The following is a 16,174-nucleotide window of genomic DNA, read 5'->3' on the forward strand; positions in this document are numbered from 1 at the left end:
AACCAGCCAGGAGCCCCAACACTTGAATAATTTTTAAACATATATTTCTATCCTTTAAATTTAGTGACCAATATTAATTTGCTCAGTGACTATTTTTTCATATTCAATACTGACCTGGATGAATTATTATAAAAACACAGTAAGTCAAATCCAAATTAATATGTTTTGACTAACACTGAAATTAATAAAAGATTGCCCTGTCTCCTATCAAAGATTTATTTTTCTAGACCTGCTTCACTATGGCTACTAAAAGTATATCTAAAATTCTGTTAGAAATTGCTCAACTTGGGGCGCCTGGGTGGCACAGCGGTTAAGCGTCTGCCTTCGGCTCAGGGCGTGATCCCAGNGCGTTATGGGATCGAGCCCCACATCAGGCTCCTCTGCTATGAGCCTGCTTCTTCCTCTCCCACTCCCCCTGCTTGTGTTCCCTCTCTCACTGGCTGTCTCTATCTCTGTCGAATAAATAAATAAAATCTTTAAAAAAAGAAATTGCTCAACTTACACTCCAATTAGGAAAATATTTAAATCAGATTACATAAAAGCCTGTGTAACCTAACCTAATACATCACATGTAGTACATGAACACTTCCAGAAAAGAATCAACTCAATATATGTCAAAGACATTAAAATCTGTTTGAAAAGAATGTGCATTTAAATGTCTCACTGTAAAGGGAAAGGAAAAAAAAGGAATAAAATGACCAGTCAGGCTTCATATCAATTAGACAACTTTTACTAAATGAGAAAACTACATTTAAAATGTGCTTTAAAACAAAATGGAATTAGAAAAAAAGACATAGGCATTTAAAAGAACTTTGCACTGTGCTGAAAATCAAATCTCTTGCAGTAATACAATACGCTAATTCATAAAATGTAAGTTAACAGAATTCTCAATTGAACATTTTCAAAGACAATATTAAGGTCAAGAATTTCACATCAATGGTAGCACATATAGAAGAAGGGCATTATAAATATGATGTCCATCCCTACGAAGCTTACAAATTTGACAATACTCAATAAAAGCTTTTAGAATCACATCCAAAAGGGTCGCATCCAAAGAATGACAAATCTGTGTCCTGTAAGTTCTCCTTCTAAAATCTTAATGTTGACTTTTCTACTCCTTGTCATTTGTTAATACTAACCCTTTAAAAAAAGAGGAAAAGAAATGCTGCAATAAACCCTTGATCATGTACAGAAATTATTGCTACTATAGTTCACTACAAAGCATGTCTATACAATATTGTATGAACTTTGATCATGAAAAATAATAAAAATCTTTAGTGACATAAGCCTTACAATCGTATACAACATTCACATGGCAATATTAGACAGTTAAGCACCCAATAACCATAGCTGACAAAATGTCCCACTGACCAGCATTCATTTAAATATATCCTTCGTACAGAGGGAGGAAAAAAGAGATAGTGTCACCTCTCCAAGGCTTGTCAAAAAGGATTCTCATGTTCTGTGGATCTAAAAACAAATAGCAACAACAACAACAACAAAAAACCCAAAAAAACAAAACCAATGCAGGTGAGGGTGTTACCAGAAAGTTAAGCATGCCAAAAGGTGTTTCGTGCGAATTAAAACCTAAAGCCAAGGTACCACATAATCACATTACCAACTAGTTGGGTAATACTATATGAGCCTTATCTTAAAGTTAAATGAAATGCTACTGCACAATAGAGCATCAATAAGTTAAAAATTAGAGTGCACAAATCCAAATCAGTGGCAATTTCTGTATAAAGCAAAATATTCACTATCAGCTGTAAAGTTTGCCCAGTCAAACTGTTTGATTCAATCACTGGATTGGATAGTTTGCCTATTTTTTAAAAATATCAATCTCTAAAATTCCTTTTTACTGTAATGAGGCATAAGTTTTCTTAGTAAAATCAAACAGGTACATAAGTAAATAAGCAAGGGAAAATAATAGTTGGTGAATGTCTTTAGAGCTCTTCCCACATTTCACTTGTAAAAATGTTCAGGGAAAAAAATTTAAAGTATTTGCCATTATTCTAGCAAAAACAAAACAAAACAAGCCCAAAATAATTAAACAACCAAGCAACACTAAAACCACATTACACAGATGGATCATCATGCTTTCATCTGGTTTAACTATCACATCTAGTTTAACTGGGATGCTTTTCAACTTTAAAAACTGTGATACGTGAAGATGTAACTTATTTAATGGGTAATTTTGAATTTGGATTTAATTTGCTGAATATTTTAACAGAGTATACTTATTACAATACAGTGTAGCACATCTTTCTATTAGAAAAAAATTTAAGATCCTTTACCCGTCTCCTTAAGTTAAAGGTGTGACATCATAAAGGGTGTCAAATGGCTGGATGGTTTTACAGTGCACACTTATATATATTATGAAGTATGTCCTTAACAAATCTGATGGTTTCTTTACAGAGTTCCTTTCTTCACCTTTTCTTCGGTGGATTAGCTGTTCGAGGTGGAGTGACAGGACGTCCTGAATTCAGTCCACCATACTGGTACTTAGCTTTCTTTTCAGATGGTTTCAATATCTTAAAGTAAATAATTTATTAACAGTGTTATTCTTTCAAGTGCAAGAAGTTTAAGAAAATTGTTATAAAAATGGACTTTTCAAGAAATTGTAAATTAAGTATTTACATAATTACACAAATTGTCATAAAAATATAAAAAAACCCAGAAAAGTTTCATGAATATTCCTCACATTTAAAGTATTCATAGATAACTAAATACCTGAATATTGCTATTACCTGTCATTCTGTTAATAATTTAATAACAAAAGCTTAAGCAAACAAATCCTACCAACTACCCAAACCTTTAATTAAAAAATTTTTTTTAATTAATTTATTTTTTTATTTTGAGAGAGAGAAAGAGAAGGTGTGCACACAGAGGGGTCAGGGGTGGGTAAAGGGAGATCGAGGATCTTAAGGAGGCTCCACTCCCACAGCCAATGCAGGGCTCAATCTCATGACCCTGAGATCATGACCTAAGCCAAAATCAAGAGCCAGACACTTAAACAACTGAGCAACCCAGGCCTAAGTGGGGGGGGGGGGGGAANGGGGGGGGGGGGGGGGGGAAGAAAAGAAAAGAAAAGAAAAAAAGAATTTAATTACTGTATCTCTGTGGTGAGCGTAGAACACTTAGTTTATGAGTCAAAAGATCAAGATGGCTACACATGTGAAAAGATGCTCAAAATCACTCATCATCAGGGAAACAAACCAAAACTATGCTATCACCTCACACGTGCAAGAACAACTAAATTTAACATAGGAAACAACATGTTGGCAAGGACGTGGAGAATGGGGATCCCTCTTATACTGCTGGTGGGAATGCAAACTGGTGCAGTCACTCTGGAGACTCCTCATTAAAAACAGAACTACCCTACAACTCAGCAACTGCACCGCGAAGTATTTACCCAAAGGATACAAAAATACTGATTCAAAGGGATACATGCACCCTGATATCTGCAGCACCATTATCAATAAAAGCCAAATTATGGAAAGAGCCCAAATGTCCATCGACTGATGAATGGATAAAGATGGGATATAGATATACAATGGATTATTACTCAGCCATAGAAAAGAACGAAATCTTGCTGTTTGCAATGACGTGGATGGACTACAGTGTATTATGCTAAGCAAAATCAGCTAGTCTGAGAAGGACCAATACCATATGACAGAACAGAGGAACACAGGGGCAAGAAAAAAAAAGGAGACAAGAAAACCATAAACCATAAAATAGACTCTGAACTATAGAGAACAAACTGAGGGTTGACTGGAGAAGGCGGGCAGGGGAATCAATTAAATTGGTGATGGGTATAAGGAGGGCACTTATTACGATGAGCACTGGGTGTTATATGTAAGTGATGAATCACTAAATTCTACTCCTGAAACTAATATTACACTATATGTTAATGGACCCTAGCACTATTTATTTAGAGGGTAGTCACAAACTCTTTAATCTTACTTTATGTGTGGATCTTAAAAAATATATATATATTTTACATATCATAAAGCCCAACTGTTTAAAATGTACAAGTCGATGATTTTTAAAATACTTAAAATTGTACAACTACTGCTATAATCTAATTTTAGAGTTTCTGTCACCCCAAAAGAAATCTTGCTCCCATAAGCAACCACTCTGCATTTCCATTCTCTACTACTATAACTCCCTTCAACTCCAAGGAAACACTAATCTTTCTCTATTGACTTGTCTTTTCTGGCTTTTCACATAAACGAAATCCAATATGTGGTCTTTTGTGACTGGCTCCTCTCACTGAGATAATGTTTTTGAGGTTCATTCACATTGTAGCATGTATCAGTATTTTATTACTTTTAATTGTCAAACAATATGTCATTTAACGGATATTCCACATTTTGTCTTCATTCTTTAGTTGATGGATATCTGGGTGGTTTCCATGTTTTTGCAATTATAATAATGCTCCTATGAATATGCATATACCTGTATCTGAGTACCTCCCCCCTTCAATTCTTTTGGATATACCTATGAGAGGAATTGCTGGGCCATATAGAAACTCTATGTTTAAATTTTGAGGATGTGTCACACAGCTTCCAAAAGCAGGTGCACCATCTTACATTTCCACCATCAATGTCTGAAGGTTCCAACTTTTCCACATCCTCACCAATACTTTTATTGTCTCGCTTTTTTATTGTATTTATTCTGGTGGGTGTAAATAGAGCTTTAACCTACAGTACAGACAGAAAATTTCAATATTTACACAAAAATGTGTAGAAAAGATATATAAAGCATATCTTAGAACTATTCAGAGCATCATAATGTCTCAGTGAAAAAGAAATTAATCCAATTCCACTATGCTAAATGTTGAAGGATAAAGTCTACTTCCTATGCTTAAATTATAAATGAGAAGTCACATATTTACCATTCAGTTGTACTAGCTGATACAAACAATATAATACAATAAAGGGAAAAAAGGATAGGAAAGCCCCTCTGCATTTAGAGGAAAAGAAATATAGTACCATGCATGAGAGGGACATAAAGCCTTTTACAAAAACAAAGCACCGAAGTTGTTTTAGTCTGTGAACAAGAATGACTTTAAGTAGCACACTAGAAAGCCAGAGTTGGTCAATTTCTTGCAAAAGGAAACAAAATCTAAGTTATGAATTGAGTTCACATTCTTTTAGTAGGTTAAGCCCCTATTCCAAGAAGTCATACAGGAATTTAACAATTTAAATATCTGCATCAAGAATGACTAACTTAGTTTCTCCAAAACTCTAATATTTGATATATAACAAAAAGTCTGGAGCCTTTGTGAATGAAAACACAAATCTCTAACAAATCTGTAAGTGATCTGTAAGCGATAATCACTTAAAAAAAATTTATTTCTTTGATAGAGAAAGTAAGAGACAGAGCATGAGTGTGTGTGTGTGGGGGGGGGTAGAGGAAGAGGGAGAAGCAGACTCCCTACCAAGCAGGGAGCCCCACTCGAGACTCAATCCTAGGACCCCAGAACCACGACCTGAGCTGAAGGCAGACGCCCAAGTGACTGAGCCACCCAGGTGCCCCAGATAATCACTTTTGAATAAAACTGATTTACATGTATTTATATCATACCTGAAATGAACACATCAAAGTTTCATCCACACTCATCATTCCACCAGCATTATCAAACTCGCCACAGTAATTTGGGGCTGAAAATAGGGTTACCAATTGTCGTTTAGCAAAAAATTCATATCCATCTTCTACCACCTGTCAAAGGAAAGATCAAAAGAAAAAACACTTACTTTTAGATAATTTTCAACTGTCTATATTATTAATTGAGATTGTGACAAAGACATAAAAATAAACACTATTTTGTTTTGGGAGCTTAATTTTTATTTTTAAACTTGTCTTAGAATATTAAAATTGGTATGCCTTTTCTATAATGGCAAGGATTTATTTAGCTTAAATGAAATAATAATACATTTGTGGTAACTAAAATGCTTAAAAACTATACCATTTCTAAGGCTCTCCATATGCTAATAAATACAGTATTTACAGGAACTTTGGACACCAAGTACTTCTTAGATGATGGCATTATATCACAACTATGGAATCCTTAATTCCTTAATGATTTTAACATGATTTCTAGAATCTGTTGCCAATTTCTGAATGATTTTAACAACTTATGTTTCTCAGCTCTACAAATCCGAGAGGTAGAGGCAATGACAAATATTTTGTATTTATTTATGGTAGGCAAGAATAATTTTTGAAGTCTTTTAGACATCCTCTGATTAAGCATAATTACCCTACAATACTTACTATTAAGAAAGTACCTCCAATTTAATTTACATTTATTTTATTTAAAGATTTTATTTACAAGGGGGGGTAGGCAGGGAGAGATATTAAGCGTGCGTGCACAGAGGGGAAGGAGCAGAGGGAAAGGGACATGCAGACTCTTAGCACAGAGCCCAATGTGGGGCTTGATCTCAGGACCCTGAGACCATGACCTGAGCTAAAACCAAGAGCCGGACATTTAACCGACTGAGCCACCCAGGCTCCCTCCAAATAATTTACATTTTAAAATAGTTCCTACCTTAGTATTAGGTACATGCTCCTACTATAATTACATCATGGTAGAACTTACTTTTTCTGTTAAGATCTTGGTCACCTTATCTACTCCAGCTCAGCCATACACAGTGTTTGGCACTTAGTATATCCCTTTAGTTCTTAGTTTGCTTGTTCACTTATTCATTCACACATTTACTAAATGAACAGCTTTATTGTAAAACGATGTATTTGTAGTTTGTGGTGTTCCCCAGCCTAAGTCTCTTAATTTTAGAGGCAGTATGTTTGAAAATATGCAGAACAGGATTTTGGAAGGGGCTGGAAAAAGACTGTTCAAACCAAAGTAGTTCAATAACATGACTTTAAAAAAAAAAAATCATTGTCCATTTTTGAAAAGATCAGTAAATGGAACTCTATTGCTGAAAAATTTGATTATCAGTGGGTATTTTATTAGGAAACTTAGCAACTCTGCTCTGTTCCCTACAGTCAGCTTATACTAACTAGTTAAATCATAAACACAGTATTTACCAAAAGAAAACTGCCACAAGCAAAGGATTCGGGGATGTGACTTCATTTCAACGGAACTAGGAAATTTTGCTAGGAGAAAGGCATGTGACGTACAACATGCACAGAAAATGAAAAACCAGTCATCTTTGTTTATCCACAGGATCACATAAAGAATAGTCAAGTGTCATGGGGAGTAAACCCCCCCCCCAAAGGGAAGCACTGTGGAATAGCATACACTTAATAAACTGCTTTAACAAAGAAAAAACAAGGAATCTTTAAAAGTATTATACTTAAAATTTCAAAAGTACTTTCAAAAGTAGCAAGAAAAAATTTATAAAAATACCTGTCAGTGAATGTATTTCATACCAGTTGCATTATTAGAGAGCATGAAGACTTGATATATTAAATCATTAAAATAAGCTTTCGTTAATTCATTTATTCAAACACTAAATGTGCAGTATCTAAGTTTACAAGGCAATGGATTTTTAAAAGTCAACAAGTCACAATTTCCTCCCTGAAGAATATACAATACAGAAGTGGGGGTAGACATTAAAAAAACCAACCAAACAAGTAAACCTAAACTGTATATATAAGGTAGTTCAATAAACTCTCATTTACTCACCACCCTGATTCAATAATTACCAGGATTCTGCTACCTTTGTTTCATTTATCCCCCTTTTCTTTCTGCTGATGTATTATTTTTTTTAAAGTAATCGCTACACCGAACATGGGGCTCGAGCTCAACAGGCTGAGATCAAGAGTCACATGCTCTACTGACTGAGCCAGCCAGGTGCCCCTCTGCTGATATGTTTTAAAGCAAATCCTAGACCTTTCATCTTACCTCTATATACTTGAGTATGCATTTCTAAAAGAATGGACATCCTTCTTACATAATAATGCTATTATCACAAGGCTAAAACAATGACTCCTTAATATCTAAGACCCAGTCTATAACTGAATTTCCCCAACTTTCTCAAAAGTGTCCTTTAACACTACTATCACTGGATTCTTACCTAAAATACATAAACATCATATTAAAATGGGATCAAATGTTTCTAGAAAGCTTCAGACAAACACCACAAAAAAATTTGTCAGCACTGCAGTATACTGCAAAAATATATTAGTTTGAAGCATTTCCTCCCAGAAGGTGAAAAAAGGTTAACAAATCATTAGATTGCTACTTGTGAGATCAAGGTATAGGCTTCACCTCTCCTACTACTTTCCTTGTATAATTAGCCTTCTTGGATCTCAGTTTCCTCAAAAATAAAAAAAAGCGTATTTGGGTGAAGTTAATATTAAAATATTCAAAAGTTTTATATTTCATACCTGATGAGCTCGACAAATCAAGTCTAAATCATGACGATTCAGAAATTTACTGACTACATCAGCTCCAAAAGTGAAGGAAACACCACGATCATTTTCTCCCCAGCCTTGCACATCCTTATCTGGGTCAGACCACAGCAAATCACAGAGCAAACCTTTAAAGAATAAAAACATGGCAATGAAACAACAAAACAAAGTTTATAAAATACAGTATATCTGTATCACATTTCTTCTGGTGCTCTCGTACCCTTTAATAAATAGTATCAATTACTTGCTCCCTAGTATCCCAGCCTACCAAATTTAGCCACTCTTTGCTAGCCCAACCATATAAATATAATTTTGTGTGGCTGAAAGCAGCACTTTCCAACTCTTTCCACATACAGGAAATGTGTGTATGGCACACTCTAAGCACACAATATATGGAAAAGGCTGTTCATCTTTTGTACGTAGTTTCTCCATACGGATAAGCAATTGAAGCAGCAGCATTTCCTGAATCGAGGCTATTTACACTATTTCTGGGTGCCAAACTATTCAATTAATCTATTTTATTTATTCCCAAGCCAATAAGACACTAAAACTTTTAAATACATCTTTATATTTGGTAGGGGTAGTATCTCCACCTAATATTTTTCTTTAGGATTGTCTTGGTTACTTTCAATCCTTTGTTCTTTTACATGTATACTTCCGAATCAGTCTGTGTAGTTCGTGAACCCAACCGAGATGTAACTGGAATTGTATTTGACCTAATGATCAATTTGAAGAAAACATTTTCTGTAAAAGTCTGGAGGATTTAAATGAAATATGGATGAATAAAATCAGAACAGATCCCTGGCTTTAGTTCTGGGCATGTAAGAAAGGAGGTCAGAGCTAAAAATATTTATCTGAATATCTTCGTCATACTCGTTATTGTATAAATCTTAGGAGGGACTCAGACTACCTTGGGAATGTCAAGTGAGAAGACCAGTAAATGAACCCTAAGGAAGCAAACATTTAATATGCAGGCAGAGGAAGGCGAATGAGCAAAAAATATTGAGAAGGAATAATCAAAACAAAAGGAAGAGATTAGAAGAGTAGAGATCTCCTGAAAGGGGTTAAGAATTATCCAGAAGTAGGAAATGGTTAAGATTCAAATACAATGAAAAAGTGGAACAGGACAAAAATCAAAAAATGTGCCACTTACAATTATATCAGTAGACCTTAACGAAAGCAGTTTCTTGATGGATGAGAAGAAAATGGTTAAAAGTCAAACTATAAAGTAAGATGAAGAGGGGGTGGATACTGAGATGGTGATATTAAGTACTTTTGTAAGGGCTATAGTGCTAAGGGATGATTTGTTTTTAAAATAAGCCAGTTTCAATATTTTTTTATAATTCATAAACTTCATAATACAGGTTCTATCAGGAAAGGAGAACTTCTTTTTGAGTCATGATATGGCTTGTCTTAATAGGGGAATTACCTAAAATACTTTTTTAAGATTGGTGGCAATGTACTCTTAATTTCTATTACTATTTTCTAAGCTCCTGCTATGATGCTTTAAGAAGTCCACCAGCATACAAAACCCACTGGGATAGTCTCAACTTAAAAGCTCTTTCTGATTTTTAAAGAATCACAACTGATTCTTTAGAACACACACACACAAACCCCAACACACCACCAGCACTCTATAATGATACTTTTTCCAGTTTGTTTCCACAGGTAGAGCAATGAGCAGGAGGCCAAGATATTAATCTTTAATTTTAAAGGTGACAATAAAACTAGAATGCAGTTGCTTTCAGAATTATTTGGGAAATAAAACAGGATCCATATAAAATCAAATAATGGTAACAACAATGTGGCATTTTTCAACCTTAATGGAATCAAGACAAGAATCTCAGAGTCCACGTTCAACATTTTATAATTCAATTCCTAATGAACAAGCATCATAATCATTAGGCTTTTTAAAAAAATGCATTAATTTATAAATTAAACTTCTGAAGATCATAGAGAATATCAAGCTTAGAATGTCCACTTTCAGCATTTCAAAAACTTGCTTCATTCTTGAAAGTGACTTGAAATACATATATTTCAAATATGAAATACCTCATTTAAAAAACAGATTTTAAATAAATGGCCCATTATTTATTTTTAAATTCCATTACAGTTAACTTACAGTGTTATATTAGTTTCAAGTGTACAATATAGTGATACAACATGCCCTATTATTTAAATACTAGTTTCTATTAGATTTAGTCAAATACATTCTATAATCATAATCAAAATCTGATTAAATGCATGCTTTCTCCCCTTTTGTACTCAACACAAACTGTTACTTGCACAAGCAAGTTATGAGGCAACTTAGTACAATATGCAATGTCAGTGGCTTACTGACAAGAGGACCTATACACCTGTTAATAATAGTTGATGTTTCACCAGGAGTAGCATTTTGAGTGATATTATCAGGCTTTCAGTACACTGAGCAGAACAATCCAATCATACTTGAAATCAAACAGCCAAATGCATGTTCTTAACAGTTTAAAGGTTTAGCCAAGTTCTGCTTAGATATTGGTTCATGAATATTTTTTAATGACTACTTTTTTATAGACTCTTTGGATCTTATGGTAGAAACTGGAAAAAAAAAAAAAAAGAGTAAGAAATGTACTTAGTAACCATCTAGTCCAGCCCTACTTATGAGTAATCAACTCCCCTTTACAAAATTACCAATAAATAATCCTCTTATCAGTAAGCTACAAGATCTATAGTTTTTCATTCACATGATCTTAACATATAAAGGATTTCTAGACCCTATGGCAGTCTAAGCGATCCTCATTTTGAAGATGTTCAAGTTTGCTGAGAACTGATGAGTACGATACATAAATGGTGAGTTTGATTACACATATAATAATGGGACAATTAATCCAATAATGTAATTTATTTTAAAAAAAAGTCTGGGAGAAAACCGAGAGAAAGGACAGTTTTGCTTATGTTTATGTCTTTTNTTTTTTTTTTTTTTTTTTTTTTTTTTTTTTAAGTAGGCTCCATGCCCAGAGTGGAGCCTTACTCGAGGCTTGAACTCAGGACCCTGAGATCAAGAGCTGGCTGCTTAACTGACTGAGACATCCAAGTGCCCCTGTTAATGCTTTTAATAGTAAGACAGTGTGATACAATAAAAATACATTTGGTCTTTGTTCCCATTTCTGGCACAGAGCTCCTAAAACCTTTGGAATTTTCTGAGTGACAGGGATATCTTCTGTTATTTATAAGGAGCCCTTTTCCACCACACCTGAGTTTATGCTAAAGTGATTCAGGGGCCCCTAGAGCCCTTCAGGATGGGGCCAATCAACAGAAAGACCAAACACATGATTAGAGGGTTGGAACTTTCAGCTGTCCCCTCCCTCTAGAGAGGAGGGCTAGAAACTTAAGTTCTATGAAAACTCCTGAACAACCAGACTTGGGAAGCTTCCAGCTGTTGAACATACTGATGCCAAAGAGTGAGTGTGGAAACTATACACCAACCAATTTCCCCTTCCCCATACCTTGCCCTAAGAATCTCTTCCATTTGGCAGGTCCTGAGTTGTATCACTTTATCATAAGCTGATAAATATAAGTAAAGCATCTGAGGAGGTAGTTGTGGGAATTCCAGAATTTTGGCTGGGCAATAGTGTGGGTCTCCAGAGAACCCCACTTGAGGCTAACAACCTAAGTGGGGGCAGTCTTATGAGAATGGGGCCCTTCCGTGTGGAGTCCTGGCTAACTCCAGGAATTAGCGTCAGAACTGAATTAAATTGTTAGACACTCACTTAAGAGTTAAAGAATGGGGTGTGCTGTGGAAAAACCACATACATTCAGTGTCAGAAAATAAAGGTATCGATATTTTCAGCAAAGGTGAAATGAAAAGCAAAACCACCTTACTGCATTCAATTCATAGGTTATCATAGCATTTTATGACATGAATGCCATAATTAGTACACATCTTAGTACATACACTGGCACTCAACTGTGAATAATTACCATTTAAAAGCCAAAAGAAAAGTTAGGCAACTGTGCCCAGAATTTATTTATAAAATTAAATTAGGCTCATTCATTAATGAGCACAGCAATTTATCCTCAACTGGAACTTAATCTGCTTTTGTTTTGACTTGCTTCACTTACCTAAGAGTTATTTTGAACGTCTGAAGAGTTAATTTTCATTATTCTTTCACAGATTTTTCACAAAACTCACCATGTATCTCTACAGCTTTCTGAACTCTACAAATTTGAAATATAGAAGATGCAAAAAATAACAACTACTAGATAATTTTTAAAAAGGCAACTGTATCTTCAGCTAAGAAAGATTTTAATTAAAAAATTTACGATTAATTTTTAAAAATCCTTAAAAAGTATTCTGTTTAAGTAGGCTCCACACCCAACTTGGCATGTGAATTCATGACCCTGAGATCAAGAGTCGCCGCACGCTCTAACAACAGAGCCAGCCAGGTGTCTTCCTTTTGACTAATTTTTAACAAGTCTTTGAAGGACATAACCAATGCTGATATGAATGAAGCCGTGATAGGAAGGTAAGGGGAATCAATAACAAGATTTTTTGTGATAAGTTTAACAGAACCATACTACAGTTATATATGAAATTTAAAAGTACTGCACCTTGGGAAATAATTAGTAGGAAGTGAAATGTATTACTGAAAGTACCTCTAATTAGCTTAGTGATGATTAAAAAAGCTATTATTTATTGCATAAACCAATCCTACTTCCACTAAATATATAATTAAGTTCAAATACGTAAACATTTTACATAAAACTAATTAAAATTCTCTATATACTCAACCTGTATCAGGGACATCAGTGGGTCTCATAATTCTTCGAATCTGCTCCATAGATTGCAGGTCTGGTGATAGTCCTATAAATAAAAGATGAGTCATACTACAGACATCTAAACAACTTTCACTTTATTTGTCAGGGGGAGAGAGAGAGGGACAGAGCACAAGTGGGGGAGTGGCAGGCAGAGGGAGAAGCAGGCTCCCCGCTGAGCAGGGAGCCTCATGTGGGACTCGATCCCAGGACCCTGCGATCATGACCTGAAGGCAGACTCTTAACCAACTGAGCCACCCAGGAGTCCCATAAAGGGGCATTTAATAAAAGTAGATTCATATGCAAAATTAAACATACTTAAGGTGTTCTTTCTAATGTTATCTTTAATATACTGAGTTATTGAACAGAATCCCACTTTGATGTAACAGAACATCATTATTAGGTATTCTCCACTTTTCCCTACCAGGGTAATGAAATTTCCTTTCATTTCAGAAGATTTCTCAAGGAAAGAAATCTTACCACTCTTCTTTCTTTCTAACCATTCCCTGCCCTTCTACAGGAACATATCCAATTCCAGTACTTCCTACCACTTCTGTCACTTCTTACCACCCAATCTTAAACATGTTTACTTCCAAGTTTAAATGCCTCATTTTATCCCATAAGACCTTCCCATACCCCACTCCAGCATGCTCATTACTTCATAAAAGCATAACTGCTGATCAGAAGAGTAAGAAAAAGCACGTGAAAATACTCTGCAATCTTCAGAGTAGTACATAAGTATAAGCTAGTATTTTTTATAAATAAATCCAAGTGCCATCACATACTTCTATATTTCTATTTTTAGCTATACCCATGTGTAAGAGCTACAATTTCCTACGTTTATATCTACTATAAAATGTTTCAATTAGTATAGTGATTTATGTTCTATCAGAGAATAAATCATTTTTTACCTTAGGCCTAGACAAGTACATCTACCTTTTCAACGTTTCTCCACTTAATTCTCCCTGGATATTGATAAAAAACTCATTTTCTTACAGTATTTTCATTAAATTATTTCCCTGTACAAAAACCCAATATGGTTATTAAACCATTCAACAAACTCCTTTGCTCAGTATTCAAATCTCTATAATCTGATATGTATCATTCCCCCAGCATGTACTTGACATTCTAGTTAGGCCAGTCCTCACACATTTCTTGAACTAGACAACATAAAAAAGACTGTCTCAAATTCTCTTTGCCTCTCCAAAGTCTACTCATCCTCTAAAACCCACACTTCCATAAACATTTGCCCAACAATTCTCTCCCTTTCCAGACTTCATAAAAACTGCTCTACAAGTACCTTGATATAATTAAATCCCTCTCATTACACGGTATCTGTTTTGAAATAGACTTTATCTTTTTCTTTTAAAGATTTATTTTATTTATTTTGGAGAGAGAGTGCATGGGTGGGGGGAGGGGGAGGGAGAGGGAGAGAAGCAAATTCCCTCCTGAGTGCAGTGCCCCACACAGGGCTGAATTCCATAACCCCGAGGTCACAACCCAAGCCAAACCAAGTCAGACGCTCAACCAGCTGAGCCACCCAGGTGCCCCTGAAATATACTTTTTCCTACTTTTCTGGAAATAATACATTTTATCAATAGGTTTTTAATTTCTCAAGACAGCCAGATCATACACAATCTATATCTTTTCATGGCACCTAACGAAGTGCGAGACACATGTTAGTTTTTCAAATGAACTTTCATATATGCTTATTTAACAAGTCATACAGAGTAACTTACTCTGGGGCACCTGGTGGCTCCATCAGTTAAGCATCTGCCTTTGGCTCAGGTCATAATTCCAGGGTCCTGGGATCTAGCCCTGCGCTGGGCACCCTGCTCAGTGGGGAGCCTGCTTCTCCCTTTCCCTCTGCCCCTCCCACTTCTTCCTCCACCTGCGCTCTCTCTTGCTCTCTCGCTCGCTTGCTCTATCTCTAATAAAATATTAAAAAGAAATAACTTATTCTGTCAAAAAAATTAAGGATGAAAGTAGACATATTACATAAAGCCCAGAACTCTTGGCATATGGGAATAGTAAACCCAATTACATCTGGACTCTGACGAAAGGTATTTAATATATGCAGGAAAATACGACCCTCTCATTTTTACTGATAGTAGGGGTATCTTTCTGTCAAAACTGAGGCAAAGGGACGACTTTTTTCAAACCAAACTCTAGTAATCCTCCTTGCATGTGAAAATCTTTAAAGACAAGTATTAAACTGAAGTTTCATTTTCATTATGTATAAATAATCATAAATTTCTGATTACTAAGAGATTTTAGCCATGTTTAAAACAGTTCTAATGACTTGAGTTTTCACACAAGCACTGCGTGTTTTCCCACAGCATGCATCTTAGTTACTATAGGTCTTTTCTAACAATGGAAGGACAGTAAGAAAAACCCATAAAGGAAATTTATTAGTTTACCTCCATGACAACAGAAGATCTTCTCATCCACAATGGCAGCTATAGGCAGACAATTAAAACAATCGGTGAAGGTCTTCCACAATTTAATATTAAACCTTCGTTTGCCTATAAAAAGAATAAGCAAATAGGATAAATAAATCTAAACCTATTTTCATGTTATCTCATAGCTACAGGATTATGAATAATTTCAATTTTACTCTTTATACAGCACTTTGTTTTTTCTGAAATGAATAAGTATTTCTTATACACTTTTAAAAACATAATAAATTTAATAAATACTCAGCACCTTCTCATAAAGTTAAAAAAAAACCCTGAAAGATTGTGCTACGTATTTTATGGAACAAATATACCAAACACTTTGGTCTTTTAAGATCACTATAATAAAGCAATTTTGAAACAGTGTAATGGACTATTAGTTTATCTTTCCATTCAACATGCACATTAGTTAAATACCTAGCCAAATAAGCAGAAGTGAAAAGGGGTGCCTCCAAAGACTGTCCATTTTGACTCTAATGCACTGAGTAACACAGCATAGATTTACTGCCAAGAAAGGACAACTTCCAAGTGCCTGACTGGTTATC

The 16,174-nt window shown here is 35.1% G+C and overlaps 1 protein-coding gene across 3 annotated transcripts in view; it reads right to left on the bottom strand.

Annotated features, from left to right (window-relative positions):
- Window positions 1–708: 708 nt before the first annotated feature.
- The window catches only part of PPP1CB (protein phosphatase 1 catalytic subunit beta), a 38,689-nt gene continuing 23,223 nt past the window's right edge, over window positions 709–16,174 (bottom strand). For all 3 annotated transcript variants that reach the window (XM_034659708.1, XM_034659709.1, XM_002923641.4), the window contains 5 exons: window positions 15,594–15,698; window positions 13,151–13,222; window positions 8,356–8,507; window positions 5,590–5,724; window positions 709–2,531 (listed from right to left, as the gene is read on the bottom strand). In XM_034659708.1, coding sequence (XP_034515599.1) covers window positions 2,427–2,531; window positions 5,590–5,724; window positions 8,356–8,507; window positions 13,151–13,222; window positions 15,594–15,698 — 569 coding nt within the window. In that variant the 3' untranslated portion in view covers window positions 709–2,426. The remainder of the gene's footprint in view (window positions 2,532–5,589; window positions 5,725–8,355; window positions 8,508–13,150; window positions 13,223–15,593; window positions 15,699–16,174) is intronic.

This window comes from Ailuropoda melanoleuca, chromosome 4, assembly GCF_002007445.2.
Source record: "Ailuropoda melanoleuca isolate Jingjing chromosome 4, ASM200744v2, whole genome shotgun sequence".
NCBI lineage: Eukaryota > Metazoa > Chordata > Mammalia > Carnivora > Ursidae > Ailuropoda > Ailuropoda melanoleuca.